The following is an 18361-nucleotide window of genomic DNA, read 5'->3' on the forward strand; positions in this document are numbered from 1 at the left end:
AGACAGCTCTTGTGTTGTGTTTATGTCCTCTGTTGGTTTGTGGATGTCCTTTTCCTTATGTCTTGGGAGAGACTTAAGGGAAGAGCTCACTCCACTGTTATGATGACGTCACTCCCCATATCATTCTCCTTTGCATTTTATACAAAGGCCCTTCACAACCTAGTGCCTCTTTGAGCATTCACCCACACGCATCTTACAACTAGTCATTTATTTCCCTGAATGGGCTGTGCTCTTATATGTCATGGCTTTCCATAGGCTATTCCCTCTGGCAGAATGCATTTAGTCTTTTACAAGGTGTTATAATGATTGACTTTTTTGTCTTTGCCATTAGACTGAGCTTCTTGAGCTTGGCAGGAACTGGGTTCTTTTCATACCTATATCTTGAGCATAGTACAGTACTTAGCTTAATAAATAATAAATGTTTACTGAATTTAATATAAAGGTAAAAATGTTTTGAGAAGACTTGAGTCCCATATCCACAGTAGAGGCAGTGTGGCAGCTCTGTAAGCTACTGTGTAAGACAAGCTCGTGAAATACCTAGAGATTTAGATGTTACAAAGATAACTTAAACTATCTTTAAATGTACTATGCTAATATACCTGTCTTTATTACTGTAGGGGTTGGAGGCATCGAAACAGAAGCAGTTATGCTTGGTCTGCCAGTTTTTCTTACTTTGCCAGAGGTGGTTGGATGTGAGTTAACTGGCTCATCAAACCCTTTTGTTACATCCATAGATGTTGTTCTTGGCATTACAAAGGTAAGTTAAAATTGTGCCAGCTGTATAACTTAGTGGACATTCTTTTTATGTATGTAGAGGAGCCCCATGAGAGCGGGGATTTTAGTTCCTCACTTCATCCTCAGCATCTGACATTATTAGCTGCATTGTCATAGTTATCATCATAGTAACAATATCAAATATATAGTACTTTGTATGAGTAAGTACAAAACAATTTGTTGTGTCGTTTACTTGACATGTTAACTCACTCATTCCTCATTACAAGTCTGTGAGATTGGTCCTACTACTATCCTCATTTTAATTCTGAGAAAACTCGAGACACAGTAAAGTTTAATGACTTACCAAAGGGTTATAGAGCTGAATAGGAAGTTGTACAACAAGGATTGTAACCCAGGATGTCAGGTTCTTGAGTCCATGCTTTTGACCATTATGCCTTATTCCCTCAATAAATATTTGTTGACTATATGAATTAAAAGAATCATAGTTAGGAAAGATCTAATTGCATCTCCTTTAATACTTGTTTAAATCATTTTCCCTTTAGAAACTATTATTTTACTAGATAATACTTTCAAAAATATGGACTGTAAAGTGTGATTGTGTCAAATTTTTCTATTGGCTGTTTTAACGTTTCTTTAATGTATTATGTAGAAATTTTTTTCTCTGCAATTTTAAAATGTTGGCTGCATGCATTCAATACATATACTCTAGGGTTTCCTAGTGAACAATAATTTGTAACTCTGCATCTTAAATTTCTGATTTTCACTAACTTTATTTTAATGATTAGGTCCCAGTTTGTTAAATGAATGAACCTGGGAAATGTTCCACATACAATTTCAGTTTAGATCCCAGAATCTCAGCATTCTTTGGTTAGATTATTGGTCTGAAGGCTTTTAGAATACTCTGCAGGGAAAGAAAATGGTATTTCCTCCCTCTTGGCATTTAGTATTGATCTTCTTCCTTAATTAGAAAAAATTTTGACGTCTTACAGAAATGGTTGATTGACTTATGGTACCAAAAGATGAAGAAGTTAAATTGAGAATTGCAGGGCTATTCCTAAAGGAAAAGGAATATCCCAGTATGTTTTTAGAGAAATCAGTTCATTCCTTTGGACAGCCTGAAAATTAATGCTGTTTTTCAGAACTCTCTGGCTATATTTTTTCATAACAATATTACATGTCTGTTTTGCCATTTTTGCTTTTACAGTGATATAAAAGTTAAATCTATTGTGTATGTTTACATCGATTTACATTGATTATTTTATTTCTTTTTTGAGGCCTTGTTCTTTTCATGTTCTTTTCATTAATCATGTATTGTTTTTCAAAATGTATATTGTGATATCTCATTAATTTGGTGAAAGCAGTATTTGGCTTGGTATATCTAATCTGTATTGCTCTCATCGTCAAAAATATTTCCATGAGGGGCCGGCTGGTGGTGCGGCGGTTAAGTTCTCACGTTCCACTTCTCAGTGGCCTGGGGTTCGCTGGTTTGGATCCCGAGTGCAGACATGGCATTGCTTGGCAAAACCCATGCTGTGGTAGGCGTCCCATGTATAAAGCAGAGGAAGATGGGCATGGATGTTACCTCAGGACCAGTCTTCCTCAGCAGAAAGAGGAGGATTGGTAGTAGTTAGCTCAGGGCTAATCTTCCTCAAAAAATAAATAAATAAAAATAAAATATTTCTATGAATATATGAATCCATGACTATCTCTTAGGCTTGAGTTTCTACATCTATAAAAGACTTTGTAATAAGTGATCCCTAGCACCTCTAGTATGTTAGGACTTAATATTATTCATAGGTTGAAGGTTATTTCATTTTTAGTCAACTTGTAGGCACTCACCCTATACCAATCTGAGACCATTTTACAGTTTAGAAGAGGTGAGTAGGTATTTTGGTTACTTAGAAGTAACTAAGAAAAATGATTTTAGAATGAGTCGATGTTTCATAAGAATGACAGAGAACCTCTTTTCTTCACTGTCACTAGTATTGGTTAAAAATTAGATTTTATAGTTTTCAGAGAATCCATGCTAATCTTAACGTTGCTAATTGTGTGTTTCTGTGTATCCCTTTATATAGCACCTCAGGCAAGTAGGAGTGGCTGGAAAGTTTGTTGAGTTTTTTGGAAGTGGAGTTTCACAATTATCTATAGTGGATCGAACTACAATAGCAAACATGTGTCCAGAATATGGTGCTATCCTCAGCTTTTTCCCTGTTGATAATGTGACATTAAAACATTTAGAACATACAGGTAAGAAGATATCATTAGCATAAATGTTACATTTCCACTGTGTCCGAAATATTTTATAATAAATCACTGCCTTGTACCTGTTATTTAATAATTTTGAAACAGTGGCTTTCAAATGAACTGCATCAGATATCTTCAAAAAATCTTGTGCTCTCAAACCCTAGTACCCTGTGACTCACTTAGAGCAACTTAAAGGAATTATTCAAACAGCTGATCTTCGCCTCCCTTTTTCCCTATGATGATGAATACCTACACCCTGCCTAGGGATCAGAGGTTGCAGTTTCATGGAAACCAGGCTTGAGCGTATTCACAGGTATTCCCTTCCGTATCCAGGAGTAGAGGAGCCACCAGACAAAAAAGTTTGAGAACCAGTGCTTGTCTAAAGAATAAGAAGCACATAATTTTGTTAAATGCAACACAGGGTTACAGATTTCAAATCTTTTTTGTAGCCTCATTATCCAGGAACTTTGACCGCTCTTCTACTGACTGTTTATTTTAAAATAGAAAATACCTGGGCCAGCCTGGTAGCGGAGTGGTTAGGTTCACACGTTCCGCTTTGGTGGCCCAGGGCTCGCCGGTTCGGATGCCAGGTGTGGACCTACTCACCGCTTGTCAAGCCATGCTGTGGCAGGTGTCCCACATATAAAGTAGAGGAAGAAGGGCATGGATGTTAGCTCAGGGCTAATCTTCCTCAAAAGAAAAAAAAAAATAGGGGGCCGGCCCTGTGGCTGAGTTAAGTTTGCACATGCCACTTCGGCAGTCCAGGGTTTCACTAATTTGGATCCTGGGCACAGACATGGCACCACTCATCAGGCCATGCTGAGGTGACGTCCCACATGCCACAAGTAGAGGGACCCACAACTAAAATATATAACCATGTACTGGGGGGATTTGGGGAGAAAAAGCAGGGGAAAAAACAAGGATTGGCAACAGTTGTTAGCTCAGGTGCCAATCTTAAAAAAATAAAATAAAATAGAAAGTACCTGCAAAGCCAGGATGTGTTTCTATTTCATAAGGCCCCTTGAGCCACTTCGTTTTTTTAAGAGAGAATTGCTGAACTACTCTCTCTAATCATAGGTATATTTTGGGGATATATTCTTGTATTCTTCCGTTTAGGGGCAGATTATAAGTTAATAAGTCAAATGGCAAAATGGATGACTGGTCATTAGGAATCTTAGAGGAAATGGTCCTCATAGAATGCAGAGCTTTCTCTACACTGGAGTTTGGTTGGTAAAACATTCAAGAGAAAAAAGGTTAGAGGTGCCTCATTCCTTGCATGTTAACATGAGTTAATGTATTAATGACCTATTACCATGTAACAGATTATCCTAAAACTTTGTGGCTTAAAACAGCAATAACATTTATTGCCACATGATTTCACTGGGTCAGTGATTCATACAGGGCATAGCTGGGACAACTTGTCTCTGCTTCATAATGTCTAGGTCTTAACTGCAAGACTGGAAAGCTAGGGACAGGAATTCTGAAGGCTTGTTCACTCGCATATCTGACAGTAAATGCTAACTCCCACCTGGGAACTCAGCTAGGGCTGTCAGCCAGAACACCCATATGTGGTTCTCCATGTAGTATAGGCTTTCTCACATAGTGGAGTTTCAAGGGTAAGTAACCTGAGAGAAATGGAGTCCCAGCCATCCTGCCAGCTGGAAGTCACATTGCTCAGATTCAGGAGAAGTGAATATCAGTTCCACCTCTTGATGGAGGAATGTCGTTGTCACATTGTAAGAAGAACATGTAACTTAGGATATATATTGCTGTGCCAAACATTGGAAAATACCATCTGCCATGGTTAGTTACTTCTCATCAGGCTTACAGATAACTACCCAGATGTTTAATTGGAAATTTTTTTTGTTAATGTCTAAATTCTTTTAATTTTTTGAAGATCTGTTAGATCTTTTTATCCTTCTGCTCTATGAAACTGTTCTTAACTTTTGATTACTTTATTCTTTCATTTTGACTATTAAGTTGCATATTGCTTATATTTAGGTTGCTTATTTCACCCTTCATGGTGAGTAGTAATTTATTATGTTCAGTTTTATTATTGGTTTTTCTTTTACAAACAATATTTTTTGTAAGTTTTATAGAACTGGCTCAGTATTTCTGATCTTGCCTGTGATTGAGTAAATTTTAAGGGGGGGCTGTTATGTATTTTATAAAGTGGAGTTTTCATGAAGGGTAAAATTTTACTGTGCTTGAGAATAATATCAAGTACTAATTTATAAAAAAATTCTACTATGAGTACTTAGTAATAATAATATTTGTTTTTTGCTCATTATTGGAATTCAGCAACCTTACCCACAAAGATTTCAAAATTCTTTACTGGATTTTCTTGTTCATCATCTTTTTAGGTTTTGACAAAGCCAAACTCAAGTCAATGGAAACATACCTTAAAGCTGTGAAATTGTTTCGAAATGACCAGAATAATTCAGGAGAACCTGAATACTCCCAGGTATATACAAATAACCAACACAGTAGTAGTTAGGAGTGTAAATTCTGGAACCTGACCCAGCTCTAAGACTTATTAGTTATATCACCCTGGGCAATTTATTTAGCCTTTCTGCTTCATTTTTCTCATCTCTATAATATGAAGATAATATCTACCTCATATGATTCTTAAGAGACTAAATGCAAATTCATTAGAACAGTTTCAGGCACATAGTAAGTGCTTAATAAATGTTAGCTGTTACTATTATTGTTTAACAAATGTTATTTGTGACTCTGCTTTCATTTTATTCATTAATTTTACATAGATTTCTACTAGAGTGAATTTTATGAAGTCTAAATTTTTAGTATTTAAAATATATAATTGACTCTTAATTTATTGCTCTAATTTTTTTCTACTTTATGATAAGAGTACTATAATATCCTCCCAAAATATCAATTTTGATAACATCGGCATTTGGTTAATGTCTGTATTTTATAAAAAGTCTCTGTTATGAAAGGGATATACAGTTATGTGGTCTTAAATGTTAGAAATATTTTACAGTCTAAGCAAATATTTCTTATCTATTGGAAATTTTTATTTATCTTGAAGTTGGTAAAATTCACTCTCAGGAGAGTCTAAATTTTAATAAAATTTATTTTCTAGGAGTGTGTCAAGGATCTAAAACCACTTGGTGGTGTTGTAGGTCCAGTTAACTGTTAAGCAAGTTTTTGTTGGGAAATCCATTTTCTCAAAAGCTTCATTTTTCTTCATAGCATGTATCCCTACCTGACATTATCTATTAATTTGTATGCTTTTTGCCTGTCTTTCCACCACCAGGATACAAGTAAGCTCCATGAAGACAGGAACTTCATCTGTTTTGTATGACACTGTATCCCCAGCACCTAGAACAGTGCCTGGCACATAGTAGATATTCAGTAAATATGTTAGGTGAATAAATGAATATTTATAGGTATATTGAAGGCGAGTATAGAACCCATAGGAAGTGAATTCGTGTGACACTTTGGGCAAATCTTTTAACTTCTCTGATTATTTATTGAATCTAGTGCTTTGTCTACATTAAAAAAAAGAAAAAAAAAGACATACAGGGAAAGAATAAGAAAAATTAAATGGAAAAATTTTGATGGTATAGTGAAGTGGAATAAATTTGCCTATTAAAAACTCAACCAGATTAAGAAATAAAACTAAAACCCATCAGGATGTTGATTTCAAGAGAAACTCATTAAATACCTACTTAAAGACGAAATCTAGGATCACCTGGATCCATGAAATGAAAGTATAAGAAAAGCAGGTGTTGCCATTATATATAATCAGTCAGAATAAACAGGACTGTTAAATAATGGATGAAAGCCGTAGAGAAGAAAAACTTAATTTGAATTGCTTATACACAAATAAAATGTATGAAGGAAAATGGTAGAAATGCCAGAAGAAATGAATGAAAACCTAATTGAGAGGTGGGATTAGGATTTTAACAAAATACGATTTTATTTTAACCAAGGAATAAAAATATGGTCTACAGGAGCATGACCAACTAGACACTCTGGAACCAGAAAGAGAAAAACCCTTTCTCTCTGTCGACCAGACTTAATATCATGCAAGCTAGAAAGAAGGAATGTTTACTAAGCCCACCTCCATTATCAGAGAGCAGGCAAAGAAGAGTGAATTTGAAGCTCAGAAGCAATAAATTGATAGCTGGCACAGGCATCTACTTTATCATCAGTCATCTTTGAAGACAGTGTTTATCTTTGTGGGGAGAAAAAGATTTGGGGAACAAAAAATTTTGTATAGTCTAATACAGTTGATATTGTGCTAGTTTGCATACTATCTGCTAGTCTTGCTTTTAGCTAATTTTTTAATATTTTATTTCATAAATTAAATGGAGTTTTAAAATCTTTATTTCTGGGTGTGTATTTCACCATTAAATTGCATTAAAATAAATGCAAATATCTTCATTCTGCTTCAGAAAGTAGTTCTTAAATTGGAATCTCTACTTAAAAATTCTGTTCCTTTTTTTCCTCTTGTCTCTCATTTCCTAGGTGATTCAAATTAATCTGAATTCAATAGTCCCATCTGTCAGTGGTCCAAAACGACCTCAGGATAGAGTTGCTGTGACAGATATGAAAAATGATTTCCAAGCTTGCTTAAATGAAAAGGTACATTACCTCTTGTTATCTTTATTTGTCAATACACTTTGTGCTAATTAAGCAATAAAGAACAGGGTGACCCATAAACTCAATCTCCTGTGATATTTTTGTATGTTACGGCACATACCAGCAGCCTCCTCTTTTTCCTTCTGTGCAAAGTACAAGTCAGCAATTTGGAAAGCTTATTCCCAGGTCCACTGTGAGGGTCAGAGGTTGATTGTGTCTGTTTAAATTAAAGTTAAAAATTGAGTTTCTTAGCCACAATAGCCTCATCTCAAGTGCTTGAGTAGCTACTTGTGGGTATGGCTCTTGTATTGGACAGCATAGATATTGAATATTTCTGTCATCACAAAAAGTTCTATTGAACAGCACTGTTCTAGAATTTTGTTACTTTCCAGACTAGGATAAAAGTCCATACTGTGTAATTAGTCTCAGAAAATCTGGTAAATGTAACAGAATAACAAGAGACCTCTTTGACTTTTGGGGTTTGTACTTTCTGTCTAAGAATCACGGCTTCAATCTTGTCCTTTTCTCTGTTCTGAAAACTAGTAGCTGGTTTCTTTTTTCAGAGCCTTTCTTTCTGTAACTTCTTGATTTTTTTTAATGTGAAAAATGTTAAACTTGTGCAGGAGTGAAATAGTGTAATGAATTCCTATGTATCTCACTTCAGCAGTTACCAACTCATAGCTAGTCTTGCTTCATCTGTTCTACACACACACAGGATCTTGTTGAAGCAAGTCTCTAGGGCCATTTTTTTTTTTTTTTAAAGATTTTATTTTTTCCTTTTTCTCCCCAAAGCCCCCCAGTACATAGTTGCATATTCTTCATTGTGGGTCCTTCTAGTTGTAGCATGTGGGACGCTGCCTCAGCATGGTCTGATGAGCAGTGCCATGTCCGTGCCCAGGATTCGAACCAACGAAACACTGGGCCGCCTGCAGCGGAGCGCACAGACTTAACCACTCGGCCACGGGGCCAGCCCCTCTAGGGCCATTTTTAACAAAGAAAAAGTTTATACCATCTCTTGAGAATTACTGTAAGCAGGGATGAGTAGAGAACAAAGCCAGATAAGATCTAGATCCTGGGTAGTTGGGTGGACTCACTCAGTAGATAAAAGCTTATGAACACCACCAGACTCCTTTCGTGACTGTTCAAATTATGCTTCATCTGAATTACAGCTACTGAATGTCATAGACCGTCAATATCACTTCCAAATAGTCAGAACTTTGAGTGTTAAATCATCAAATGTCAAGGATCTGCTGTATTTTCTAACAGTCTTTTTTTCTATACATATCCAGAATACTTAGTTTATATTTATGTGCACATTTGTATAGGTTGGATTTAAAGGCTTCCAAATTGCAGCTGAAAAGCAAAGCGATACTGTCTCTCTTCATTATGAAGGAAGTGAATATAAGCTGTCTCATGGATCTGTGGTCATTGCTGCAGTTATCAGTTGTACCAATAACTGCAATCCATCTGTCATGCTTGCTGCAGGTAGGTTGTGGTTTATGACCATAGATTTTCTTTCTCTAAATTATTTTTTACTTTTCTGTTATGTTCACTTTATTTTTCTTGGATTATGCATGAGTGAGTGTCTATGTTTGATATTGAGAGACTTTCTGAGACTTTTAGGTTGTATCTGCTTCTGTTAATTTAGAAGTATAGTTAATTAGCAAAATTCTTGGTAATCTACTAGAAGTTTCTCATAGTGTGCTAGATTCCATTGAGAGTATAAAGGAAGTAAAAGATTATTGACAAGAGTTGTAAATGAAATCAATTGTATGTACATGGAACAATTCATTAATTGTATAAAATGTATAATAAATGTTAAATTGTTTGTAGTTTATTATGGCATTTAAAATGGTTCAGTAATGATGTCTATTATATGTGTGCATGATATTATATATCCTTTTTTTTTCCATTTGTGTGCACGTTGCCATGATGTCCAGCTGTACCTTAATATTTTAATGTAAACGGTAGTATATCTACTACAATTTCTTTGTTTTAAATGAAACAGATCAGTAGAATAAAATGGGCAAAATAATGACATTTTGAGTTTGGACTTTTACCCTAACATGGATTGGAGATCAACCTGTTAAATAAACCCTTTCTTGCTTCCTACTTTAATATGAGGGAAAGAAATAATGCCATAATAAATCATTGTTTGTTTATTGTGCAGGTCTTTTGGCCAAAAAAGCTGTTGAAGCTGGTCTGCATGTTAAACCTTACATAAGAACAAGCTTATCTCCAGGCAGTGGGATGGTTACACATTACCTCAGTTCGAGTGGAGTGTTACCATATCTGAGTAAGCTCGGGTAAGTGACAGTTATCACTATTTATAATGACATTGGTATGATTGAAGCTGCTTGTTAGGACCTTTGATGTACAAAGAGAAGATGGGAAAAATATGCTTTAGTTCTCCTTGTTACCTTGCCATTACCACACAATCTCAGGCCTTATCACTCAACAAATGTTTCTTGGGTGTGTTCAGTGAGCAAGGCAATGTGTTGGCTGCAGAGAAGTGGGAGATGTGATCTCTAGTTTGAGAATGGAGAAACAAGACAAACAAGTAAAACCAGATAACAGTGACGGAGACTGTAGAGGGATGGTACGAAGTAGTGCATAATTTTCATGAATTTTATAGATCAGTTTTCAGAAATGAGTGAAATCTCATAGGTTGCATTACTAACTGAGTAAGTTGTCTTAATTGAAGTTTTTTGAGGTTATTGGGTCTGTTAAGCCTAGGTTAAGTTGTCCCTGAACTTTGAGGAAAGTAACTTTTATATTTCTTATGTACTTAAAAAATAATTGATGCTAGCGGGGTTTTCAGTGTGTATTTTGGGACATATTATCTTACATAAATCATCAGTTCCTTTGCAAGCCTGGTAAATTTTAGATTTTTTCTTTGCTTTTGGAAGAGCAGCTGAAAATAATTTCGAGGATTATACCTGTAATTTTTTAGTTATATTGTTTTGGAATTTTTTCAGGGACTATTCTTGGGTTTAATTGGTTGGGAATTGAAAGATTTACTCCCATCAGAGTACCCAATTACAATACCTCTTTGGGGGCCTTTGGTCAGATTGTTATAGCCCGATCCTCTTGATACTTTGCAGTTTAAACCCCTTTGGATGGAAGTATAATATCAATGTTTCAAATGGTCATGTTGTATTCCTAACAAGTAGTAGTTGACGAATTTTCTTGTGGAGTGTGATGGATGCTATGTCAGATTTAGTTAACCAAATCTAACTAGGGAACATGCTAAGTATTAAGGCTCTTCAGAGTTTTGCTTTCAGTACAAATAGCATGCCTGAGAGTCAGACTTGATTGCTCAAAAGCTGTGAAATGAACATATTGATGAAGATTAATCCATGTGTCATAAATATTCTTAAGTACTCTTAGCACAGTGATGGAAATGAAAGATAAGACTTGTCTTTACAAATATTTTGATGTTCTGTCCAATCACACTTATTTTTTGAAATGCAGATTTGAAGTAGTTGGCTATGGATGTTCAACATGTGTGGGAAATACAGCACCCTTATCAGAAGCAGTTTTAAATGCAGTAAAACAGGTAAACTGTGTGGCTCAGTAAGACATCCAAATGGGTTTTCTTAACTATATTTTACTATTAAATTTTAGAAGGTGTGGGGGCCGGCCTGGTAGTGCAGCAGTTAAGTACGCATGTTCTGCTTCGGCTGCCTGGGGTTTGCCGGTTCGGATCCCGGGTGCGGGCATGGCACCATTTGGCAAGCCGTGCTCTGGTAGGTGTCCCACATATCAAGTAGAGGAAGATGGGCATGGACATTAGCTCAGGGCTAGGTTTCCTCAGCAAAAAGAGGAGGATTGGTGACAGATGTTAGCTCAGGGCTAATCTTCCTCAAAAAAAAAAAAAATTATAGAAGCTGTTTATTGATATATTTGTATTTCTGTAGTGCTTGCACCTCTTGGGAAGAGTAACCTGTCAATCTTAAAATGATCATTTTTAGATTTTTGAAATAATTAGCTAATAATATAAGGAATTAGTTTATTTATAGGATTGATAGTTCTATACCTAATAATTGATTATATGCTTTTTTGGTTATCTTGCCCTCAGAAATGTAATATTTGAGATTGCTTATATATGATTATCCAAATCTGTATCACCTCTTGAGTTGAATAAATTTGTGTGTATTTTTTTTCAGGGTGATTTGGTTACTTGTGGAGTTTTATCTGGAAACAAAAATTTTGAAGGTCGTCTTTGTGATTGTGTTCGTGCCAATTATCTTGCCTCTCCACCCTTAGTGGTAGCTTATGCCATAGCAGGCACAGTGAATATAGATTTCCAGACAGAGCCTTTAGGTATCTTTTCCTTTATATATATATATACATATACATCTGCACACATTTTTCCCCCCAAAAGTTGTATTTTTGAAGTGCTTCTTAGACCATTCATTCTTTAAATTATTTCAGGAAATCTTATTATAATGTTTAGGTACTAATTTCTGTATTCATGTGAAGAATATAAAATGTTCAAGAAATTAGTTCTTCCAGCTGCTTAAGCCTGTAGCACTCTGTTGTTGTATAATTTACTTGGTTTGTATGATATGTTTTTGAAAAGATGTTCACATCTTGAGGGAATTATTTTTTATACTAAATATCAAATTAAGATTTTTTTTAACCAGGTACTGACTCTACTGGCAAGAACATTTACCTGCATGATATTTGGCCTAGTCGAGAAGAAGTTCATCAGATAGAGGAAGAACTTGTTATATTATCCATGTTTAAAGCATTAAAAGAGAAAATAGAGGTAAGAGTCTTATTTCTTTCTTAGTTTAATAAAGTGGCTGTGTTTCTTTGTTTCCTGCATCTTGCTTTCTGAATGGAATAAAAATGTATTTTAAATACACAGTTTGCAATGAGTGATAGTCATTTTGTATCTGGAATCTCCAATATCTAAGAGAATAGCTTAGAGCATTAGAATTGATTTTATTTACTTATTAGAAATGTATAGCAAGCATTTATATTTGGCATCCTGAATATGAGCACATTTCATAGAAACTACCCTTGTTTGTCACTCCCATTCAAATGGTTCAAAATCCAAAAGAAATAAGAGCAAACAATGAAATCTCCCTCTCACCCATTCCTAGCCATCTCCTCCACCTCCTTAGAGGCAACCAATGGTGTTAGTTTGTTAAGCATCTTTCCAGAGATATTTTATGCACATTCAAGCTAAATATATATATTCATGCTTTTTTTAAAAAAAACAGAGAATATAAACGTGAGGGCAGAAGAAGTATTTATTTACTTAACAAATATTTATTGAGCCCCTGCTATCTGCCAGGCACTCTTCTCGGTGTTTGGAATGTGTCAGTGAACAAAACAGTAGAAAAATTCTCCTGGAGAGAGGCAGATAGTAAACTGTAAACAGAATAATTAGGTAAAGTATACAATGTGTTAAAAAGTGACAAGTGCTATGGAAAAATATAGACCAAGGTAAAGAGAAGGAATTGTGCAAAATTTGGGAGTAGATTCCAGTTTTATATAGGATGGTTGAAAACATGACATTTGAGCAAAGTTTTGAAGGAAGTGAACAAGTTAGCCGTGTATCTGGACAAAGAGCAGGACTTTTCAGGTAGAGGGAGCGGTGTAAAGGCCTTCTGGAAGGAACCTTAATGAGGGCATTGTGGCTGGAGCAGAGGAAATAAGAAGGATGGTGGTAGGAAATGATAGCAGAGAGAAATGGAGGTCCAGATTACATAGTGAACTTTAGACCGTTATACAGATTTAGTCTTTTACTCTGAGTGGAGTGAGATGGGGAGCAATTGGAAGGTTTTGAACAATCTTTATATTGAAAATATATTGGGGGAGAGGGCTGGGTAAGAAGGATAGAATCAGCAAGACCAATTGTGGTAGTCCACAGTAAGAGATAGTAATGGCATGGACCATTGGGGTAGTGTGGACATAGGTGAGGAATGGTGAGATTTTGAACGTAATTTTAAGGCAGGACTAATACACAGTGATGTGGGACACATATATTGAAAAAAGCAGAAGTTTTCCTCCATGATAATATTCTTAAAAGTTAACACTATACCCCGGAACACACTTAATAACAACATGTATAGATCTTTCTAAATTCTTTAACTTTTTTTGGATTCTATAAAATCTTTTATGTTCAATTTATATTGAAAATTAACTGTTAGGGTGTTCCTAGAATCTGGTGTGCTTTAATTTGATAAGCAAATCTTTATTCATTCTGTCCAAAAATGTCATGATTTTATAGAATGCAGTATCTTAGCTTTCTTTTCAAATAGATAAGGCTTTTTTTTTGTTTTTCATTCTAACCTAAGTACTGTTTTATTCCCTTGATCATTTTCATAAGCCTATTATTCTGACTCCATTTTATCTTTCTTCTGGTTCATCAACCAAAACCATATTCACAGATGGGAAATAAACGTTGGAATTCCTTAGAAGCACCAGATTCGGTTTTGTTTCCGTGGGACTTAAAGTCTACTTACATCAGATGTCCTTCATTTTTTGATAAGCTTGTAAGTACTGTTTTACTATTTGATCTTTTAAAGATTATCATAAACTAAAAAATCTCATGAAGAGTTAAATGCTTTCAATTTTTTTTTTTTTTTTTTTTTTACTTTTTAGACCAAAGAGCCAGTTGCACCCCAGCCCATTGAAAATGCCCATGTCTTGTTATACCTGGGAGACTCTGTCACAACAGACCATATATCACCTGCTGGAAGCATTGCTAGGAGTAGTGCTGCTGCTAAGTATTTGACAAACAGAGGGTATGTCTACATGGTTTTAAGGTGTCTTTATCTTCTTTCTCACTGATTAAGAGGTTTCTACTGATCATATTCCTTTATCCAATAAATACACACTATCATAGGCGTCTAATTGTCAGCATATTTGACTTAAGCAATACCTGGGGTACTGGTTGTACCTGCCTTTGTTTATAACTTTAGAAACTGAAATTGCTATTTTAAATTGACTCCTATAGTCTAGATAAACAACTGTTTGGAAACAAGTTTTTTTTTTTTCTTCTTCTTCTTCTTCTTCTTTTGAGGAAGATGAGCCCTGAGCTAACGTCTGTGCCCATCTTCCTCTGTTTTATATGGGATGCCTGCCACAGCATGGCTTGGCAAGTGGTGCATAGGTCCACACCTGGGATCGGAACCGGCAAACCCCAGGCCGCTAAAGCTGAACATGCGAAGTTAACTGCTATGCCACTGGGCCAGTCCCAAGATTTTTCTTTTTCAATGCTACTTTGTTGAAAAGTTAGGTTGGTTTGACTTATGAAATAAATGCTGATCAGTTGGTTCTAACTATCCTCCCATTGTTGGGGTGTGAAATTTAAATATTTTGTGGGCTATAAAGTGTACTTGCTTGAGGCTAGGTTTCATTTGTATCAAATCAATGACAATGAATTTCATCTTCTTAAGCCTAAAATTTTACAATAATAATAAATGTGAATGTAAAAACCATTTATATAGGAGATACAAATTTAAAACTAGAAATATTTTATTTCGTTTCTACATGATTAATAATGTAGAGTTGCTCTATTATCAAAGAACTATTTTGACAGCAGAGACAAAGTTTTGCTAAAGGCAGAATTTGTGGTACTGCTGCCTGATTAGCTTTTGAATGCTTGCACTATTCAAATAACGAGAGTTTTCATTGAAATATCTTATAAAAATCAGTGTTATATAGCTTGGTTTGACGTGTAATAATACTGTATAGTTCTTACTGTAATCTCATTAGTGCTATTATGAAATTTGTTTTTCAGTTTATTTTCTAGTTAACTAGTTTGATATAAATTAAAACACTTTTTGGTAGAAATTGCTAATAGCAGTTCCATTTAGTATAACTTGAGGAAGATGAATCAGTTTGTTATACACATGGCTTTTATTTATAGTGGTGAGAAATAAAATAATTTTTCCTTCTTCCAGATAATTTTTGGCCACAATTTCCACCTTGGTCATAATCACGACATAGTTTTCACCAAAAAAAAAGTCACTTTGTATTTATTATTATTTCTGATATGGATTTCTTAGCACATTTAATCCAGTAGTTCTCATCAGTTAGAATATTTTTTTAAATAAAGATGCTCAAACCTCCCACCACCCCCATTCTGAAGTAAGAAGTTTAGTACAGTTTAGAATATTTGTTTCCTCTACATAAAAGACCGAATTAGAGGCTGATAAAAGTTGGTTGTTGATCGTTGAAATGCTTATGCTTAGTTGTTTCTTGTCCCTAAAAAGTCACTTATATAGTGACCAAGATAGCAGCATTGACACTTGAAGCATCCAGATTATGGTGTCTAAATACCATTTCCCAGTACAAGCTTCTGGAAAAATGATTGATTCTAGATTTGGGACTGGGAAATGTACAAGATGATTCTAGACATCTTGTACCAAAAGCAAAAGAGATCAGAGACTATCAAGCTTTTGTGAAAAGGTCTCAGGAGCCAGCTTGAACCAGTCACTGTTCAGAGATGGAACGTGTTGAGCATCGATGAAGAATAATAACTGGAATGGATTGAAACATAATATATTTAAATCCATGAGTTCATAATAATAAAAGGATAAAAAAACCAAGTTGCCTTTGGAAGATGATAGGGAACCATCTCCTTATTTCACAGTCAAGTCAAGAGCCTTTCCTGTATGGAGTATATTTCAACATAACAAATCATTAATGAAGAAATGTTTGTCTTTATAGAAGTTTTCCAGCTAAAAAATGAAGAAAAAATGATAGAACTAGAGGATCACCATTTTGCAATCCCTAATGAAAAATCAGTCTAGACAATGATGATCAATTGCTGCTAACATTCCAGAAAGAGACAACTGGATATTGTGTGCTCCTGATGGAAGTACGATCTAGGAAGCATTGTGGCAAAAAATTAAAAACCAGAATCTTACAAAGCCACTAGATTTGACATCTGGTTTACAAGAAATAAAGGGGACAGAACAACATTTGACACCATGGAAATGCAATCAGCACAATCTATACAACAAATGACAGTTTCTTCAGATAAAGTATAAGCAGGGACAAAAAGGGAGAGGGCACATATAAATTAAAAGAGACTTGAGGGGCTGGCCCCATGGCCGAGTGGTTAAGTTCGCGCGCTCCACTGCAGGCGGCCCAGTGTTTCGTTGGTTCGAATCCTGGGCGCGGACATGGCACTGCTCATCAAACCACGCTGAGGCAGCGTCCCACATGCCACAACTAGAAGAACCCACAACGAAGAATATACAAATATGTACCGGGGGGCTTTGGGGAGAAAAAGAAAAAATAAAATCTTTAAAAAAAAAGAGAGAGAGACTTGAGATCAACTGAATGAATTTATGAACCATATGTGGATCCCAATTTGAACAAATCAACAAAAGTATGGGGCATATCAGGAACATTTGAATATTGACTGGCTACCTGATATTAAGAAATAGTGATTTCTTTCTCTTTTGGTATCAAGATAGTATTTTTTAAGAGTCCATATTTTGTAGAGAAACATAGTGAAATATGTTAACATTTTGAATACCATTAACATACTGAAATACAGTTAAAATATGATATATGAGTTTGCTTCAAAATAATCTAATAGGAGATGATTATAGAAGAAACAGTCCATGAGTTGATTGTTACAGCTTCATGATAGACACCTAGGCATTCACTCTTTTGTTTTCTCTGCTTTTGTACACACTTGAAATTTTCCATAATAAAAACATGCTTTTTAATAAGTTTTACAATTCAATAATGTGTGATTATTTGCCATCTGAAATGAAAACTGACTTTCATAACTTTCTTGTAGCCTTACCCCTCGTGAATTCAACTCTTACGGAGCCCGAAGAGGTAATGATGCTGTGATGACAAGAGGCACTTTTGCAAATATCAAGCTGTTCAATAAGTTTATTGGAAAACCAGCTCCTAAAACAATTCATTTTCCATCAGGACAGACGGTAAGGATGTATATACAAAGTATTTAGGCACTTGCTAACTAGATAAAAACTTGTATTAAAGATCTTTGTGTTTGTTTTGATCTACAGCTAGATGTATTTGAGGCTGCAGAGCTGTATCAGAAAGAAGGTATCCCACTGATTATTTTAGCAGGAAAGAAATATGGTTCAGGAAATTCAAGAGACTGGGCTGCGAAAGGACCATATTTGCTGGTATCAATTCTTAAATTTTGTTTTCTTAAACTTCAAAGCATTTTAAATATGCCCTTTGTCAGCAACATCCTATCAAAGTTTTTTTCTACTCATTTGGATTTTTTTATGCTTATTTGGATCTCATATTTGTGGGGTTTTTGAAAGTGATCTTATATAATATTTTGTACTAATCTAATTGCATTTTAATGTTCTGAATTTGATTAAACCTACATCAATCTTTTCTTATTTGAGGAAATCAATATGGTAGAGGGAAAGGAGATTCTGTCTTAAATTATTGCTTTAAAATAATTATTATTTGTACTCATTGGTAGTTTTACTCAACCCCTTTTTATTTCATTTTTTCTGATTTGCCTCATCAAGGGTTAACAGATTCAGAGATAATGGGCCAGGTTTTACTTTCTTTTTTTCCAGGTAGGAGATGATGGTGCCTGGCTGTTTGGGAGACATTTCTCTTGAGACTATTTCTTTTGAAGAGCGAATAGGAGACCTGCTAGAGAGAATAGTCATATGACAGGCACCTTCTGCCATCTCTTACTTACACAACTGCATCTTTACAGTTGTGTACTTGGAAAAAGGCTGGCCAAAACACAACCCTCATACGAACTTCATTCTTTTTGAATCTTAATCTCCCCCCT

General features: G+C 35.2%; 1 protein-coding gene across 1 annotated transcript in view; it reads left to right on the forward strand.

Annotated features, from left to right (window-relative positions):
* The window catches only part of IREB2 (iron responsive element binding protein 2), a 57393-nt gene that overhangs the window by 33550 nt on the left and 5482 nt on the right, over nucleotides 1-18361 (forward strand). Inside the window, exons 8-20 of the mRNA XM_001488966.6 lie at nucleotides 618-757; nucleotides 2811-2982; nucleotides 5343-5443; nucleotides 7474-7590; nucleotides 8913-9072; nucleotides 9758-9893; nucleotides 11062-11146; nucleotides 11757-11913; nucleotides 12237-12361; nucleotides 13995-14099; nucleotides 14209-14351; nucleotides 17369-17516; nucleotides 17604-17726. Coding sequence (XP_001489016.1) covers nucleotides 618-757; nucleotides 2811-2982; nucleotides 5343-5443; nucleotides 7474-7590; nucleotides 8913-9072; nucleotides 9758-9893; nucleotides 11062-11146; nucleotides 11757-11913; nucleotides 12237-12361; nucleotides 13995-14099; nucleotides 14209-14351; nucleotides 17369-17516; nucleotides 17604-17726 — 1712 coding nt within the window. The remainder of the gene's footprint in view (nucleotides 1-617; nucleotides 758-2810; nucleotides 2983-5342; nucleotides 5444-7473; nucleotides 7591-8912; nucleotides 9073-9757; nucleotides 9894-11061; nucleotides 11147-11756; nucleotides 11914-12236; nucleotides 12362-13994; nucleotides 14100-14208; nucleotides 14352-17368; nucleotides 17517-17603; nucleotides 17727-18361) is intronic.

This window comes from Equus caballus, chromosome 1, assembly GCF_041296265.1.
Source record: "Equus caballus isolate H_3958 breed thoroughbred chromosome 1, TB-T2T, whole genome shotgun sequence".
Classification (NCBI taxonomy): Eukaryota; Metazoa; Chordata; class Mammalia; order Perissodactyla; family Equidae; genus Equus; species Equus caballus.